General features: G+C 35.0%; 1 protein-coding gene across 2 annotated transcripts in view; it reads right to left on the reverse strand.

Moving 5' to 3' along the window:
- Window positions 1-19,004, reverse strand: part of Plod (procollagen lysyl hydroxylase) — a 339,227-nt gene that overhangs the window by 298,664 nt on the left and 21,559 nt on the right. For both annotated transcript variants that reach the window (XM_090392044.1, XM_090392043.1), the window contains exon 3: window positions 6,095-6,231. In XM_090392044.1, coding sequence (XP_090248170.1) covers window positions 6,095-6,231 — 137 coding nt within the window. The remainder of the gene's footprint in view (window positions 1-6,094; window positions 6,232-19,004) is intronic.

Genomic DNA, 19,004 nt, shown 5'->3' on the forward strand with positions numbered 1-19,004 from the left:
CAGGTTTCTTAGGAGTAGGCCTGCAGGAGTTAAAAATACACTGAATCTTCTGTGAGAAATAGCTATGTTGCATTAAACAATGGATATTGTCCCGTTCTAGTATGAAATCATGAGGATTGGAGCAGATAACAACCAAGTTTTGATGATGCCCATTTTTTGAAATGGATGGCATGCAAAATCTTGCTGCATATAATGACCAGTGAAGATAGGTTTACGATAAGTAGAGGGAGTTAGTATACCAGAGAGAATGGAAGAGGAGGATGTCTAAGAAGGCAGATTTTCTTCCTTTTCTATCTCCATAGTGTTGGAAAAGAAGGTGGATCTTCAAGATGTAACCAAATGGTGAAAACATCATCTACATAGCATATCTAAAATGATGATTGAGATTGTGTGGAGGAAAATATGGTGTCCTTTAAGATGCTGAAGTAGAAACTGTTAAGGAAGGAGGAAGACAGCTCTCACGAAAGTGCCTTCAATCTTCTTATAGAGGTTATTTTTGCAGACAAAACAGCCTGAGTGGATGAAAGAGTCAAACAATTTGACTATGTCTGGAGGAAATGCTGGTGACAATAACTGAAGAGTTTCAGCGCTAAAGGAACCTTTAGAAATAAAGATTAAATGTCAAAACCAACCATGATACCAATAGGCTGTAGAGATGATTTTGATATTTGAATCCTGACATGGGCATGGATGTTTGTGTCTTTAGTAGGAGATGGATTTCATTGCCCAGTGTAAGACCTCGACCCTTGAGGCCTGAAGTCTCTTGAAAATTTCGACATTTGGTCTTTAGAAAGGTTTCTGGACTATATAATAATAAATTTTAAAAAAATACAAAAAAATATATAAAAAAACTGATAAAAATAGGGAAAAAAATATCCTTAACACACCCAGTACAAAATGAACTCTAGGTTTGCAAATAACCTTTCATGGGTGGGAACAACATAATAAATAAATTAATTAAATAAAAATGTAGTATGGAAGAAACTTCCAGACAGGGCTTGTTGGCATCCTCAATAGAGAGTTAATAAGTTATGCTTAGTGTTGTAGCTTTTCTTAGGACTATGCAAAATCATATCCATTTTTGTGCATTTTTGACTCCTACAAGTCTACTCCTAAGAGCCCTGAAACTGCAAGATTGTACTTATGTTTTGTTTCCCTATTATTTAACTTTCTTCTTTTTTTTATTATCTTTTATCAAGGATATATGGTTTCCTCTGTCACTCCCAGATATTTTCCAAGTTCTTTGTAATATTGCCACCTCTTTTACTTTGGATAAACAAGACATTCTGTTAAGAAGAGACTACAGGAACACCAATCTTATATCATTTATAATAAGCCTGAAAAGTCTAGTTTAGCAGAGCATGGCATTGACACTGACCACAGAATCTTCTAGTCTAAAACTCATCTACTTTGCTGTTCCAAATTTGAGTGTTCACTCAAAGAAAGTGCTGAAGTGCTACTACACTGTCCAAACTTATACTGTAATGACTGACTGACTTTTTCTAGCAAAAATTTGGTAGTCATATTCTTTAGTTATAAGCAATAAGTTCATTTTTTTAATTACATCTCACAATCTGTTGTATTGTATTATATTGTATTGTCCCATACATGGGGCTTATATCATTTGAAATTCATTGCTATTATGCCACCATATTGAATTGGCATTTCATCAAAGATGATCCATTAGACTCAGATTGAAATATCTGATTTAACACATTCACCGCCACGCTCCTTGGGCATAGTTTGTTCCTGCACGCCAAGCGCTTTTGCATCTTCAAGGTCACTACGAGTAATCTCATAGCTGGCTTATCAGACAGAATTTTGTTTCATATGCCAACTACGAGTACTCTCGTATCACCCCACCTATATATTACATGCACTGATGACTGTGTTTATTGCATCTAGTCTCTAAAAACCTTCAGTTTTGCCATGACCAGTAAAAGAAAACTTACTGATAAAGAATTAGAGGCTTACGCAAATATGAGCGATGATGAATTTAATGAATTCATCATCGTAAATGGAAGGATAAGAGGGAAGTTCTTTCCATTTCAAATATGCACAAATTTGAAATGGTTGAAGCGAAAAATCAGAATGGTAAAATTCATTTAAAACCAAATATCATTAGGGACTATAATTTGGGTATGTCAGGCATCGATATCTTTCTGATCAAATGCTTTCTTATTATTTCACCTTACGAAAGACAATTAGATGGCCAAAGAAATTGGCAATATGCATTTTTGATATATACATTCAAAATGCTCATAAATTTTATAATATAATTACTGGTATTATAATATTATAAGTATAACCCTTAGTATAAGTACCAAATTAAGGTACTTATACTAAGGGTTAACTCGTGCTTGGTATAGGAGGTCGGTAATCGACATACGAGTATATTCATGGTTGGCTTGTGAGGCTCATATACCAACTACGAGTATACTCATAGTTGGCAGCGAACGTGTTAATAAAGTTTATGAATGTTTTGTATCAAATTTTTCAGTAGTTATTTTGTATTCCAAAATTTTGCATTTCATTTCAGTAGTTGGTTTGCAAAAAGTTTTCTTGGATTGTGCTCAGTCCTCCTTGCTGCCTAAGGTGACCCTTTTCTGCCTTGACCTTGAAAGCAAGGTCAAGGCAGAATAAAGCACAATCCAAGAAAACAATGACAGCTGACAGGCAGAAAAAATATTCCATATTTAATAGAAGCAGACTTAGTAGAATGAAGATGTCCAAATGCTTCGATCTCAGTCTCCATACAATGGAATTACAACCATCAAGTACCATGTTGTGGTGAACCAATGTTTCTACATCAAAAGTAGTTGCATAATGCACAATTGTCTTCCAAATAGGGACACTTAAATCACACACATCAGCAGTGCTGAAGGCTAAACAGATCATCAGCCTTTTCCAAGGTGCAAAGCTGATAACTTTTGAACTATGTACCATCATCATGAAATTGCCTGCTATTACTTATAAGTTAATGCTGTGAGTTGAGGACTCAACAGTCACGTTCAGCATACAACATACTCGAAATCTAATTTCAGGCAAAGTATTCAATTTCAAGCAGAGGGAGGAGGGGGGGGGGGAAAGCAATCTAAATTTTTAAAGATAAAGCTTTAAGTGATTTTCATTAATACTAAATGCCTTTCTAAATATATCTTTCAGCTTAATTTATTCTGAAAAACGATTAAAATGACTTTTAAGCTATGTTAAACAGTAATTCTTGAAATATAAAAGCCTAACTTTATTATTATTATCTGAGACTTCAAGGGAGTCAAAAACTCATTGAGGAAGGCCACATATTGCCAACACCAGTTCACATACTTTCAAGAGAAAGTATGACAAACTCATCACACTAGATGCACTCACCACTTCAACAAGCAAACTGTTCCACTCACTGCTCTGTGAGAGAAAAATCTAGCTCTTACTCCGTTCTTAACCAAGCCCAAACTTAATTTTAACAACCGATATCATATACATCCATTCAGAAGTTTATAAACCTCTACCATATCATCCCTCTTTCTCCTGTTTGTCAGTGTCTGGATACACAGATGAATCTGTCCACATAATCTACATTCCACAATCCCAATATAATCTTTTAAACTATTATTTGCAAACTTTCTACAGCTTCTTTATTCACTCTTAACCCAGGAGACTCAATCTGCACACAGTAGTCAAAGTGCAGTCGTATGAAGGCCTTGTAAAGATGCAAAATGACTTCCATATCCTTACATGTAAATGCTTGTTTAAACATTACATTTATCCTCTGAGTATTTGCAACTTTTGCTATGAGACCTTTGAACTTCAAATTCCTATTCACCATTACTCAATCCATAACCTTGTCAGTTTCTTGTAGCATAAACCCACCAACAGAAATCTCAAAATGCATAACTTTACACTAACTAACACTGAATTGACAGCCATTATCATTTGTCCAGATTTCCATCCTACTCAAATCCTGAAAGTACTAGATATCAGTAGCATCTGTGATAACACTGTCGATTATTGCATCATCAGCAAACAATTGAACATCTCCTGTCCGACCCTACCAGTATTACTAATGTATAGACTGAGCAACAATGGTCCAAGGAATGATCCACTAGACCTGCCATATACCATTTTCTGATGCCTGGCCACAGTGGCGGCTCGTGGCTTAAAATTGTGGGGGTGCTGCAACTTTCGCAATATACATACACACTGTAAGTACAGTGTATACATGTTTGGATAAAATATCAAAATACCAAATGATAATGTGGTAAAAATTAAAATAAAATAAAAAAAATTAAACATGAAAAAATATTGTTTTATTATTGATAAAATTATACAGTTTGGTATAATTCAAAATTACTTAAAAATAAAATATATTATTATTACGGGCGACTCCAGGAATCCTTAGACTCATTGAGGGAGGCCGTAAACATCATGTCCACACAACCATTTGACATTCTCACAGTATCTATAATACCTTGCCTTGAACTCACACTGTCATAGCACCCACAACAGACTCTGGCAGCTTATTCCACTCATTTACCACTCTAAAAGTAAAGAACCCAGCTCTAACACCCTTGCTAACCACACTCTTGCCTAGCTTCCATAGATGTTCCCTAGTTCTCCCAACACCAGTCCTGATCCCAAAAATATCCTCTGAATTAATCCTATAGAATCCCTTTAGCAATTTGAATGTCTCAATCATATCTCCCCCTTTTCTGCCTATCAACTAGTTTCTGCAACCCACAAATCTTCAACCTGTTCTCATAAGGTTCATTCCATAGACCTGCTATCATCTTAGTCACTCGCCTCTGGATCCTCTCCACTTCCTTCCCATCAAGAAGAAACCTAGGTGACCAAATCTGGGTCACTGAATAATATTCTTCTTGTTTTGTTTCATGAAAAAATATTGTTTATTATCGATAAAATTATAGTTTTTTGTATAATTCAAAATTACTTAAAAATAAAATCCATTCTTTTAATTGTAATTAAAGATTTTTTGGACATTACCATTAAATGCTTTAATGGTAATGTCCAAATACTTAAAGAGAAGAAGTAAACATAATAAGCGCTACAAACACTCTACTACTGGTGCAAACTGCATATAAACAACAGTGGAACTGTGCAATGGACAGTGCCGCATTACACTAATAGCTCACATCTCACTATGGCGTGCATATGCTTGCATGAGTAGCAATATGACACTGTGGTAAACACAGTGCTGCTAGTGTCCTTCGCCCTCCTAAGTGCTACAAGATGGATTTTTATTATTTTTTTATACAAAATAAGAGAATTGTATAGGATTGTTGATGATAAAATTAAATATTACAAGCAAATATAAATAAATTAATAAATATATTTATATATTGAGATTGGGGGTGCTGCAGTTCTGCAGTGCCTATGCACGAGCTACCCCTGCCTGTCCATCAACCACCCACTTATCCAGGTCAATAGTTTATATTCAGTATCCACATTCTCCAGTTTATGCACAGTCTCATGTGATATTCTATCAAATACCTTAGCAAAGTTGAAGCGTATCATAGCACAAATTGCTAAAACATGTTCCTTTAATAAATCCAGTATGGCTTGTTTGTGAACACATTTCTCTATATAAATTTTTACCATCTTCTCTAAAATCTTCAAATATATTCTTTCTTTTACTTGCAGTGTAACAATAAATTTTTTTAGGATTTCCTTTAGTCTGCACAGCCAGTTTCTTTTTGTACTCCAATTCAGTTTTACATACAATACTCATAAATTTTCTTTCCTTCACTTTATATATTTCATAACTCCTCTCACTCTTATTCTCATATATTCTTTCGACATCATCTTCTTCTTATGGGTCTCATGCTTAATAAGAGTGCACATCCACTTTACTTCCATCCTATCTGTTCTTTGAACTCCAGGGACAAATTCAGGTACTGCCTCATTTAAGCACCTTTTCAAAGCTCCCCATATATATTGCTGATATCTTTTCCATTCAGTAACCAATAGCATGGGACCAAAAATAGTATTTCATATCTTTGTAATTCATCATGTAACTTATCCTAATAAAATGTGTACATCTTTCAGACACTCCATAAATGGAATAAGAAAAGTTTCTTACCTATCTACAAACATGATAATAAGATCTGGTTGATCCCAATGTTTTTTCATTTCTTCTCTTAATAAATTAACTTTATGACCACCACCTGAAAAACGACGGACATCTCCACCTTCCCATGGCTGGTTCATACCCAACACCTTAAAAAGCAAAAAGATATACAATGCTAAGGTAAGAGAACTACAAAATATCATAAGGATATTGAAATAATTATAGCTTATAACTTCTATTATTGCTATTCAGCAATATTAACTACCTAAGAGACCATTAAAGCAATTTAATGAAAAGTGATCCAACATGTATATTCTTTCATTAAACAAATATAATTGTTTGATATAAATTCATTGCATAAGTGAAATAAATAAATCAAAACAATATTTCTCAGATGATTTTTTTTTTTTTGCATGAGTGTATTAAGGGACTGGATGGTATTTCACTATGAGTTTTGAGAGAATCTGCTAAGGAACTGACAGTGCCCTTGACCTGGCTTTTCAATGAAAGTCTAGCTGCAGGAATGGTGCCCATGGAATGGAAGGAAGGTAAGATAGTGCCATTGCATAAGGGCGGTAGCAGACTGGAAGTGTCTAATTATAGGCCAATTTGTGTGTCATCAGTAGTTAGTAAGATCTTGGAGAAAGTAGTGAGGGACCATATACAGCATTGGGCAGATGAGGGTAATGTTATCAGTGAGAGTCAACATGGATTTGTGAAGGGGCGCTCTTGTTTTAGCAATATGCTAGTCTTTTATGATAAAGTTACAAGAGCATTAGATGACGGAAAGGCATATACTGCCATTTTCCTAGACTTAGCAAGGCATTTGACATGGTGCCACATGATAAGCTGATATTCAAGTTGCAGCACATGGGACTGAATGTCAGATTGGTCAACTGGATTCAGGATTAGCTGTCTGATAGGTATCAGAGAGTTGTGTATGGTGGAGCAATATCAAAGAGGCAGAAGGTAACAAGTGGGGTTCCACAGGACTCAATACTGGGACCTATATTGTTTAACCTTTATATCAATGACATTGTCCGTGGATTGCAAGGGGATATTTGGTTGTTTGCGGATGATGCAAAGCTGGGAAGGGTTATCAGTAATAGTGCAGATGTGGTAGCCCTGCAAGAGGATTTGAATAAGCTAGATAGATGGGCAAATGAATGGGGGTCAGTTTAATGCAGCAAAATGTAAGGTCTTGAGGTTTAGGACACATCGATGGGATGCTGCATACTCTATGGGAGGAGTTAAACTGCAGGAAGTAGGAGAAACAAGAGATCTGGGTTTGATGATTGATAGAAATCTGAAATTTAGAGGACATGTTGCAAAGGTAGTGAAGGTAACACAGAGGATTGCTGCAATAATGAGAAGGACACTGACCTGCAGAGATAAATTGGTTATCATTCCGTTGTATAAGACTCTGATCAGACCACACTTAGACTATTGTTCTCAGATCTGATCCCCAGGATTTGAAGGGGATAAATTAACTGTGGAAAGGGTACAAAGGCGGATAACAATGATGGTGTCGGGACTGTACAATGTTAGTTATGAGGATCAGCTGAGGGAGTGTGGACTGCAGAGTTTGGTGGACAGAAGAAGGAGGGGTGATATGATTGAGACTTTTAAACTGTTGAGAGGTGGTTACAGGGCTGACACTGGGGAATTCTTTTGCTTGGTTGAACAGTGGTAAGGAGTCATGACAAGGGGCCATCCCTGGAAGTTATGAAAGGAAACTGTGAAAAAAAGAGGGTGAGGAGTGGTTTCATTGCATGGAGGGTGGTTGAACCCATGTCAGGACAAAATTACATGGGATAAAATTGCGCTGCAAAAATTACACGAGGACGAAATTACACATAGATAAAAAGACACTAAGAAAAATATTAAAAGGAAAAAATACACAAGTAAGAAATTATACATAAAATAAAATTTACCAAAAATTGTACAAAATTTATAACCAGCAAGGGGAAAATCACTAGTGCAGATTTGGGCAAGGGGATTAGGGAGGTGGTTGAGTTGAAAACTCAAAATGATGTAGTGATCAGCTACCCTAATTAGTACTTACCTCAGATTTACAAGGAATAATTTCCTAAGGTAAAACCAATCGACAATTGTTAATCACCATGAACTGCTCAAGAATTTCTATTAATTGTTTGGGTGAAGGTATATAAGTAAATTTTTCTTACATTCTTCAGTTCTAGTTTAGTGACTTGTAATACAACTAGTGTATAACATGCGATGTAATAAATTTCGTGATTAATTTTTTTAAATTAATTTTTAATTTACCCATGCCTGATTTATAGTACAGCATTAGTAATAAAGGTGGTCAAGTTATAATTTACAAAGGATTTGAGTTTGTTCGTCACCGTGAAAAAACTGCTTTACATTGTCGATTGCTGCTCCATACCAGAGACAACAAGATTATCCATGAGTCTTCAGAACACTGGCATGTTAATAGGACTTTTTGAATCTGAAGCTCATCAACTTGCAAATCAAATGAAAAGAAGAACGTCGAATCCAGGCCTTTGATACAACGGCTCGTGCAATTATAGCTAACAGTTTAGTGACTGTATCAGACAGATTAAAAATGTGCCTACCGAAGAAGAGCTCCATGACGAGGCTGTTAAATAGATCCAAAGCTAAAACAATCGGAAACGTTCCATCAAATCCAGATAACAAAATTTTGAAATATCAGCGAAGTACACTAAATGGATTATTCATGATTCTGGGACAGAAGATCCAGAACGTATAATACTAATTGGTCACAAGACTCTTCTAGATCAATTTGTAGTTAACGATTTTTGGCTAGCAGATGGTACATTTAAAGTGGTTCTAGAAATATATTATCAGTTATACAGTATCCATGACCAATGTGATTCAGGTGTCGCTTTTTCTTGTCTACTGGCTCTTATACCAGGGAATAAGGAAGAAATATACGTGAAGATGCTGAATATGTTACTGGAGAAAATTCCTCATGCTCGACCAAGAAAAATTTTGACCGATTTTGAAACAGCAGCAATGAATGCTTTCCGTACCGTGTTTGAAAACATCGAAATTGGTGGCTGCTTTTTCCACTTATCACAATCTATTATACGCAAAGTAAATGAATGTGGACTAAATCTCAATATGAATCCAATCAGTCATTTGCAGTACACATTAAAATGTTACAATCACTTGCACTTTTACCAGAAGAAGAAGTGTTAGAAACATTTTTAGAAGTTGCTGATCTGTTCTCTAATTTAGACGAATATAATGAACAAATCGAGCAAGTTCTCCTTTACTTCAAACATACATATATTCGCGGTCGACAGCTCAGGAACGACATTTATAGACAACTTTATTCAATATTTCTACTTGGAACAATAGATACTCTGCAGCCAACTGTATAGCTAGAACTACAAATTGTATCAAAGGATGGCACTATGCAACATCGAAATTGGTGGCTGCTTTTTTCCACTTATCACAATCTACTATACGCAAAGTAAATGAATGTGCACTAAAATCTCTATATAAATACAATCAGTCATTTGCAGTACACATTAAAATGTTACAATTACTTGCACTTTTACCAAAAGAAGAAGTGTTAGAAACATTTTTAGAAGTTGCTGATCTGTTCTCTAATTTAGACAAACATAATGAACAAATCGAGCAAGTTCTCCTTTACTTCGAACGTATATATATTTGTGGTCGACAGCTCAGGAATGGCACTTATAGACAACCTCTATTCAATATTTCTACTTGGAACCATAGATACTCTGCAGCCAACTGTATAGCTAGAACTACAAATTGTATTGAAGGATGGCACTATGGGCTTCAGTCGCTCTTTCAGTATTCCCATCCAACTGTTTGGAAATTTTTGGATAACATTGTTAAAGAATTATCTTTACAACATATAAACTATTTGCAGCATTTAACTGGTCAATGAAACCCAGGAAGTCGTAGGTACATTTCGTTAAAACAACGCATTTCAAATATTGTACAAAATTACAACTCTAATAGACGATTGGATTTTTTACGTTGTATAGCTTATATGACTTAGTGTTTGTTTTTTATTATTTTTTAAAATAAAAGTAATTCTTGTAATATTAAGAAAGTTTATGTCTTTAATTTGACAACAAAATACCAATAATATTTTAATTGAATTAAAGTCAACAGGTAGGTCTTATAAAGTATTACAAAATTAACGGAACTCTTATCTGAAAATAAATATAAAATTCATCATAAAAATTTAAAAACACTAAAGTAAAAAACTTTGGTGTGAATATTCAAATTTGTGTAATTTTTTCTTAGTGTATTTTTATCTATATGTATTTCATCCTTGTGTAATTTGTTGCGTGTAATTTTAACATGTAACCGGTTGAACCATGGAATGCATTGCCTGATGGTGAGAGCGAGAACGGTCAATGCATTTAGGGAGTGGTATGATAGACTTTGTGTTTCCTAGGAGAGACCTCCCTCGATGAGTCTTGATAGGCTTGTAAGTATCTACACAAACAATCACACCATCATCCTTCTCAACAATATGGCATATTAAAAACGCTAACCCATAGAGCGAGAGCAATCTGTTCCAATGACAAGGCTCTTACTGCTGAACTGACTCGCTTATGCCACACCTTCTTGGCCAACGGCTACAATCCACATAAAATAAACAAAATACTAAACACTCCTAAGAAACCCCTCCCACCATCCACCACAGAGAACTACAACAAAAGTCACCATCCCTTACTTTAAAGGCACATCCGAAAAGATCTCAAGAATTCTCAATAAACATAAACTATGCACTACATTCAGACCATGTAGCAAATTAGCCACCCTCATCCGCTCATCCAAGGACAGCATTCCTTCTTTATCACATCCAGAAGTCTACCAAGTACCCTGCTCATGCAATCAAGCCTACTACGGTCAAACAGGAAGAACTGTGAACATCCGCATCAGCGAACATAAAAGATACGTCCGGAATTATCATTATGGGAAGTCGGGCCTAGCAGACCATGCCCTGGATACCCCTGCACACAGGATCAACTGGAAAAACACAAAAGTACTACACAGAAACCTGTATAAATCTGAGAGATTGTTCTTAGAGGCGACAGAAGCCCTAAAACACACTCCAAATCTCAACAAATATGGCTGTATTAACTTGCCGAAGATCTGGGAGACAGTCATATTAAGAAAAAACTAGCACTTTTCTAGGACTCTAGTAATATATGATAGCTTTTTTTTTTTTTTTTTTTTTTTTTTTCCCAGATAGAGGGCACCAAAATCAGGACTCTAGTCTTTGTGTTGCTGCTACAATTTTGTTAAGTACACCATGTTGTTTTAGTCTCGCGTATTGCGACAAACAGTGTTTTTGTGCTCTGAAGATGCTGGTTATAACACCAGCGAAATATCAGCATCAAGTTAATAAATTAATTATTTACTTAGTTTCTGTGTCTATTATACCGTTAAAATAATAAACAACATATTCGACGAACACATAAGCCTGTCCACACACCTCTAGACTTTTTCAAATGTTTCTCCATCTCCTTAGAATCCAGGTGATCGTATCTACATAGTAGTCCAGACATAATGTTATCGAAGTTAATTTTTTAGTGTTCTCTTTACCAGTGCAATTATCTGATGAAATGACTTTACCAATGTTACTCTTATTAACTTCCAATCTATTATAATCCCCAAATCTCCAACTTCAATGACTCCTCCAGAAATTTCTATTAATATAATACTCTGTCTGCAATGTTTTCTGCTAGTAATGCATAATCTTACACTTGGTAACAATGGTGTAATATTTATCTTGTATATATACTTGCCCAAATAACGAGTCTGTTCAAGTCAACCTATAGGGATTCTGTATTAGCTATGTCCTTATTGCTCTCCCCAATATCTCCCATCCCCAATATCATTAATATACAAGTTAAATAACAAAGTCCAAGTATAGAACACTGTGGTACATCACTGGTCACCCTCCTCTCACACTAAACACTTTCATATATCATTTTCTGGTAGCTATGAAGTCAGTCAACTACTCTCCAATCAATGTCACAAGTTTATTTCACATATCCATCCCTTTGAGTTTGTATAACATCTGATGTGGAATCCAATCAAATGCCTAGGCAAAATGCAGGAGTATCATGGTATATCTATTCCTCCTATCCAACTATGTTGTCACTCCACTACAGAATGTGAGCAGAATGCTAAAGCAAAACCTGCCTATAACAAAATCATGCTATCCTCTACAGAGGATATAATGCCATCTTCCCACTACTGGATGTGATTCCTAACCAGTTTCTCCAGTGTCAACAATGACCACATCAGAGATATTGACTGATCTATAATTCACTGCATCAGTCTTCGCTTTATCCTTCTATAATGGAATTATATTGCTCTCATTCCACTCATTAGGAATCATATATGTGCTGAGACACAAGTTGAACAATCAGATCATGGGCATTGCTAACTCTTTTTCACATTCCTTCAAAACTTGTGCTGATATTCTATCCAGTCTAACTGCTATATTCAAATCAAGTTCTTGCAAAGGCTTAAGAGAACTAATGAGTCTCTATGAAAAGTACTTACTAAAGTGAACATTAAACAACTCAGCAATTTCTAGTGTATTCAACATTTTCCAACCATCTACTATGGTAATTCTCCCATGGTCATTCTTCCATTTACTTGCTACACAGCAAAAAATTCTCTCTAATTTTCCTTGCCCAACCTTCTTCTTTTCACATTTAACTATCTTCTTTTCAAAATCCAGTTTCATCTTCATCGTGGCCATCACTCTCCTAACAAACTCATTATACTGCTTCTAAGTCCATTTCACTTTTCTTACAATATACAAGGTGTGACAATTTAATTCCTGGAATGGCCGTGTAGCATCAATTTAAAGCCAACAGAGCCATTTGCTAGTTGGTTATTACAAAAACAATACAGATCTGTGTGTAAACTTTGGCATAAAAATGTGTAATCAAAATTTGGAGCAGCGTGTTAACATCAAATTTTATGTGAAAATCAGCAAAACTGCTACTGAAATGTTAGAGCTGTTGAAAGTGGCATATGGTTTGGATGCTCTGAAAAAGTCAAACATCATGCAGTGGAAAACCCTGAGTTCGTCACATCTGAAAAAAAGCATACATATCATGTTTGCAGTTCAAGACCATGTTGGTGTGCTTATTTGATCCCAAGGGAACAGTCCACTATGAATTCATTGAACAGGGACGAATGGTCAACCAACAATGCTATTTAGAGGTGCTGAAAAGATTACGAGATTCTATTCGGAGAAAAAGACATGAATTGTGGCCTGACAAGTGGATCATCTATCGCAACAATGCACCAAGCCATAGTGCACTCATCGTGAGAGTGTTTCTGGTCAGAAAATCGATTACCAAATTAAGTCATATAGATCATCCGCAATTCTCCCCCATCTCCCCCACCCTTCCTTTCATTCATACTTTAGCAGTAGTACAAACATATATCGCCATACACCAGATGCCACTGAATAAGAAGACAACTGGGAACATCCTACAAAGATATGTCCAAAATTATTCTTTCCATATATTCTTCATGTATCTGTCTTTAAAACATTAGTAATTCTCTAAAAAATTGAGTAAAAAGCCAATGACATTATAAAAAGGGATACTCCTAAACAAAAATAGCCATAAAAATTAATATTTATTTAGAGGAGTAGCATGGAAATTTTGCCAGAAATAATACCTATTCACACACATATATATATATATATATATATATATAGTTTTATTACAGCAAAAGTGATGTCCTAATTTAACATGAAAGTTTTTATATTAGATTTAAGATCAAGGATTACCTACAGTACTATTTAATCTTTAAAGGTATCTGTGGCATGATTATAAATAATAAATTACATGATAATCAGAGTAATTAACTTTAATGAAATGAAAGTACAGATATTTCGTATTGAAAATAAAATAACAGTGTGTAGAAACAAGCAATCAAAGGAACCGGATTACAAAGTACATACAGCAGTCGGTGGTTTACCAATTAAAAACTGTTGCTGCATGCTAGAAATTAATATTAATGAATAATATTATTAAAAATATTATTAAAGAACTATTTTTGATGGTTACATAAAGATAAGAATAAGAGACAATCATTCCGATTCAGATTTGATTGATGTAAAAGAGCTTCACAACTTTCTTTGAAAAGGCATTCATATTTAAACCTGCATTTGTGGAGAAAATGAGCTTTATCCCACTGAATATTGTGTTTGGTGTCAATACTATGTGGTGCCAGAACAGACTTTTGATGTTTCATGTATTCGATATATGAACTTACCGCTTTCCTACAACAGATCAATAGCCTTCACCCATGCATTCAATTCACCATGGAAAAAGAAAAGGCTGGTATTTTACCATTCTTGGACATCCGCCTTACCCGCACAGACTCCGGTAATTTATTAACCAGTGTTTATAAAAAACCTACCTTTACTGGCAGATACATCTTTCAAAAGTCTGCTCATCACACCTCTTAAAAAATTGGTGTTATCGAGTTTTTAATTAATAGAGCACATAAGGTGTGCTCCTCTCCCTCAAGCTTTTGACAAGAACTTCTCACTATCAAAAAATTAATGGAATTTAATGGTTACAATCCTAATCAAATCCAGCAGATAATTGACTCCTATGTTCCAACACCTCAGGATTCTTCAACAGAGTGCATGGTTCCAATCTCTTATATTTCTGGCATCTCGGTACTGATTGGTAGAATTTTGAAGTATCATCTCATTCCCACATTTTCTGATCAACAAAATTTCTCATCTCAAAATTTTCCATCTACAAAAGACAAACTGGCACCTCTATCATTAGCTGCCATTTACCAGATATCATGTGAATGTAATCTAACATACTCTGGACAAACAGGCCGTTCCGTAGAAAAAAGAATTAATGAACATCAATATTATATCAAATACATGAAACCTCAGTCTAGTCTGGCACAACATAGTATTGACAACAAACACAATATCCAGTGGGATAAAGCTCGTCTTCTCCACAGATGCAGATTTAAATATGAACGCCTTTTCAAAGAAAGTTGTGAAGCTCTTTTACATCGGCCAAATCTGAATCTGAATGATTGTCTCTTTCTCTCTCAAATGTTTGGGAGATTCTTATCTTATGTAACCACCAAAAATAGTTCTTTAATACTATTTTTAATAATATTATTTATTAATACTAATTTCTAGCATGTGGCAACAGTTTTTAATTGGTAAACCACCGACTGCTGTATGTACTTTGTAATCCGGTTCCTCTGAATGCTTGTTTCTACACACTGATGATGATGTACTGTTATTTTCAGTACGAAATATCTGTACTTTCATTTCATTAAGGTTAATTACTGTGGTTATCGTGTAATTTATTATTTACAGTCCTATTTATAATTAACTCCTAGGCAGAAAGGGTATGTGGGTAGAATATGTGCCTTCTATATTCTTGGGATTTTTACCATCATTACTGTTAAGATTAGGGTGGTTGATAAGAATTTCACAGGACTCCTTAAATTTATGTTCATACCACGTTTCAGTGTGATGTAACCAACAGATGCCTTTCCAGTCAATTCTATGTAGAGTATTCGGGGCATGATCAGAAAGGGCGGCTTTACCATAGTTATTATATTTAATGTGCCATTTATGTTTCTTTTTTTGGATAGGAATTGTGCTTCCTGTTTCTCCTATATAGGGCAAATTACAGGTGCAATGAATACAGTATACTCCAGGGTGGGCCAGCAGAGGATGTGGATCCTTGGATAAGTTGAGTAAGTTCTTTAGTTTTGCAGGAGGTTTAAAGGTGGCTTTAAGGTTGTATTTCTGTAATGTAGCTTGTCTCTCTCTCTCTCTCTCTCTCTCTGTGCATGTGTGTGTGCACGTGCACACCAGATGACATTAATATGAAGGTTGCAATGTTGGGAAATTAAAATAATTATTTCTAACATGGTTGTAGTCTCCATAATTTGTCTGAAATGAATGCTGATCACTGTGTAACACTAAAGAAAAGGATAAATATGCTATGGTTTCATCAAACTTCCAAGACATTTGGAAATTTTTAATGAAGATTTGTGTGCATTTAGTGAGTACATATTTTTTTTTTTTTATTAAACTGACTTATTTCTTGAACTATTTGTAATAATATGTATCATACATTTTCTTGATTAAAATATTTTGCACATAATGTAACCAAACATAGTCATAATATCTTTCTGATAATTTTTTATGAAACTTTTCATAGGGGTTATGCAAAAAATAAATATTTTTATGTAGATTATGGTAATCTCAAGAAGTTTAAGAACAGTCTTAGAAGAAAAAAATAAAATATCTGACAATATTGGAATCCTGACAAATAACTTGGCTATTTGTCAAGATAATAGATTTGGAGGATTAACGAGGAAATTGATAATGATGATAACTAAGGTTATCATGGGTGGAGGTAGCATTTATTCTGTAAAACTGCAGTGGGTTCATGATGTGCTATTTACAAAAAGCTGCATGTACTAGTTAAATGCAAACTGCATTCCTTCAGGACAGTGGCAAGCCTCATATGGTGCAAATAACCCAGGACAATCTTCCAAGCTTTGACTAGGAAATTCTATCCTACCCTTTATATTTTCAAATACCTTGCTATCTGCTTATTACTTTTCTTACTGCTGGACAATTACATGCACAGTTCAAAATTTTGAAACCAAAATGTTTTGAAATTGAAAGTTGACTGGAAACAAAGCTGAATGATTTTTGGAAATTTTACAGGAGGACTATTTCTAATATTTTGTGTCCACTGGGAGAAGATTAGTTGTGCAGGGCTCTTACACACACAAATATATATATATATAAATATATATAAAGATTAGTTGTGTAGGGCTCTTACGCACGCAAATATATATATATATTTGTGTGTGTAAGAGCCCTGCACAACTAATCGTCTCCCAGTGGACACAAAATATTAGAAATAGTCCTCCTGTAAAATTTCCAAAAATCATTCAGCTTTGTTTCCAGTTTTGGAAACAAAGTTTTGGACAAGACATTTTATCCAAAAAAAACAAACAAACAGAGATATATATATATATATATATATATATATATATATATATAGATTAGTTGGGCAGGGCTCTTACGCACGCAAATATATATATATATATATATATATATATATATCTGTTTGTTTGTTTTTTTTGGATAAAATGTCTTGTTCATTTTTTACAAATGATTTTGATATCCTAAGAACTACATAATGTTTTTGTGCTGTTTTTTTATAATACCGATTAAAAAAATATTACGACATCTGTTTATGTCTTTTTTCATATATCTAATTTTTCCCATACTATTTAGATGGTTGCAAGCAAGTGTGGCTGCTAAGTTGCAAGTGATTTTTAACAATGTACTGGAGACTGAAAGGATACCTAGACAATGGAAAGAAGCAATGATGACTATAATTCCAAAGAAAGGAGATCTCACCAGATGTGAAAATTGGACAGGAATTAGTCTCCTTTTTTATTTTTTTATGTTGTTTCGACCCACGAAAGGTTATTAGTAAACTTATAGTACATTTGCACTATGAGTGGGCTAAGGATTTCAACAGCCATTTCCATCAATTATATATATATATATATTTTTTTTTTGTCTAATTTTGCTTTTATTTATTTTTACATAGTCCAGAAACCTTGCTCTAGCCTCTACCAAATGTGGAATTTTTACAAGCCACTTCAGGCCTGCAAATAAGCGGGGTGGTGGTCTCATACCAGGCAATGAAATTCATCTCCCACCTAAAGACAATTACAAACATTCATGCCCACAGTAGGATTTGAACATGCGACTTGGTTGGAGAGTGGTATGTTAGCCACTCGCCAACCAGGCCAGCATAATATCAGTACTCTGCAAAAATCTTCTGTAAAATATTGATAAAGAGGATTAAAAGTGGAACAGAACATTCAATTAGCTTTGACATTCCTTATCATACTGGTCATCCATCTTGCCTGCACATTATGCTGCTCATGAGCATGCTGATCACCTTTTTCTTTATAATACCTCCACAACCTTTTCTTTGTGTGCAACTCCTGCTTAATGAAGCTATTCATCAACCTAAATGCTACCTGATTTATCTTTCTAACTCTAGGTATCCATTCAGATACTGCTTTCTTCAAACACCCCTTGACCACCTACCATACACCACCACCATCTCTCTCTTCCAAATTCTTATCCATGGTTCTGCTGAAAGCTGACTCAGCATGTCACAATCATCTGCTTTGTAGTTCCACATATTGTATATCTCTTCTTAATAGAAAACTCTGCATGTCTGGCATCAAGTCAAGGGAAATTGCCAGACATGCAGAATTTTCATGATCACTTTCTCCAAGCAGAGGCAGCATAGCTAGGTTGGTTAGTGTTAAGTTCTCTGATGCAATGATCAGATCCAGCACTCTTGAACCTTGTGTCCCCTCCATTACATGCTGCCTCAGGTAATTATCCATCAGTAGCTGTATAAATTCCATTTTCTTCCTTGCTTGTGACCATTCTGCCTTGCAATCTATGTCTCCATAGTTGAAATCCTCCATAATAATTACTCAACCTGTACTTACATGTTAATTTGTGAATGAATGTTATCTACATTCTTCTGTATAACCCCTGGATTATAGCAGCAGCACATTACACATTTAATCCTGTTAGCCTCTATCTCACACCAGATAGCCTCAAATGAGTTGCCCTCTGAATTCCTGTTTCTCCTGATATATTTCTACTCTTTTGGGCTTTACTTCCTCTGCTATGATGATGATATGGTCATCAGTCAACCATCTAATGCCAATAACTTTCAACTAAATTGTCCTAATCAATGCCAAAAACTCAACCTTATTTTGAATAATTCTGGCATTAGTATACATAAAATGCAATATTCCCTTCATCCCACATCCTCCC

This window comes from Typopeltis vanoorti, chromosome 4 (assembly GCF_054136105.1).
Source record: "Typopeltis vanoorti isolate ZY-2024b chromosome 4, IOZ_Tvanoo_1.0, whole genome shotgun sequence".
NCBI lineage: Eukaryota > Metazoa > Arthropoda > Arachnida > Uropygi > Thelyphonidae > Typopeltis > Typopeltis vanoorti.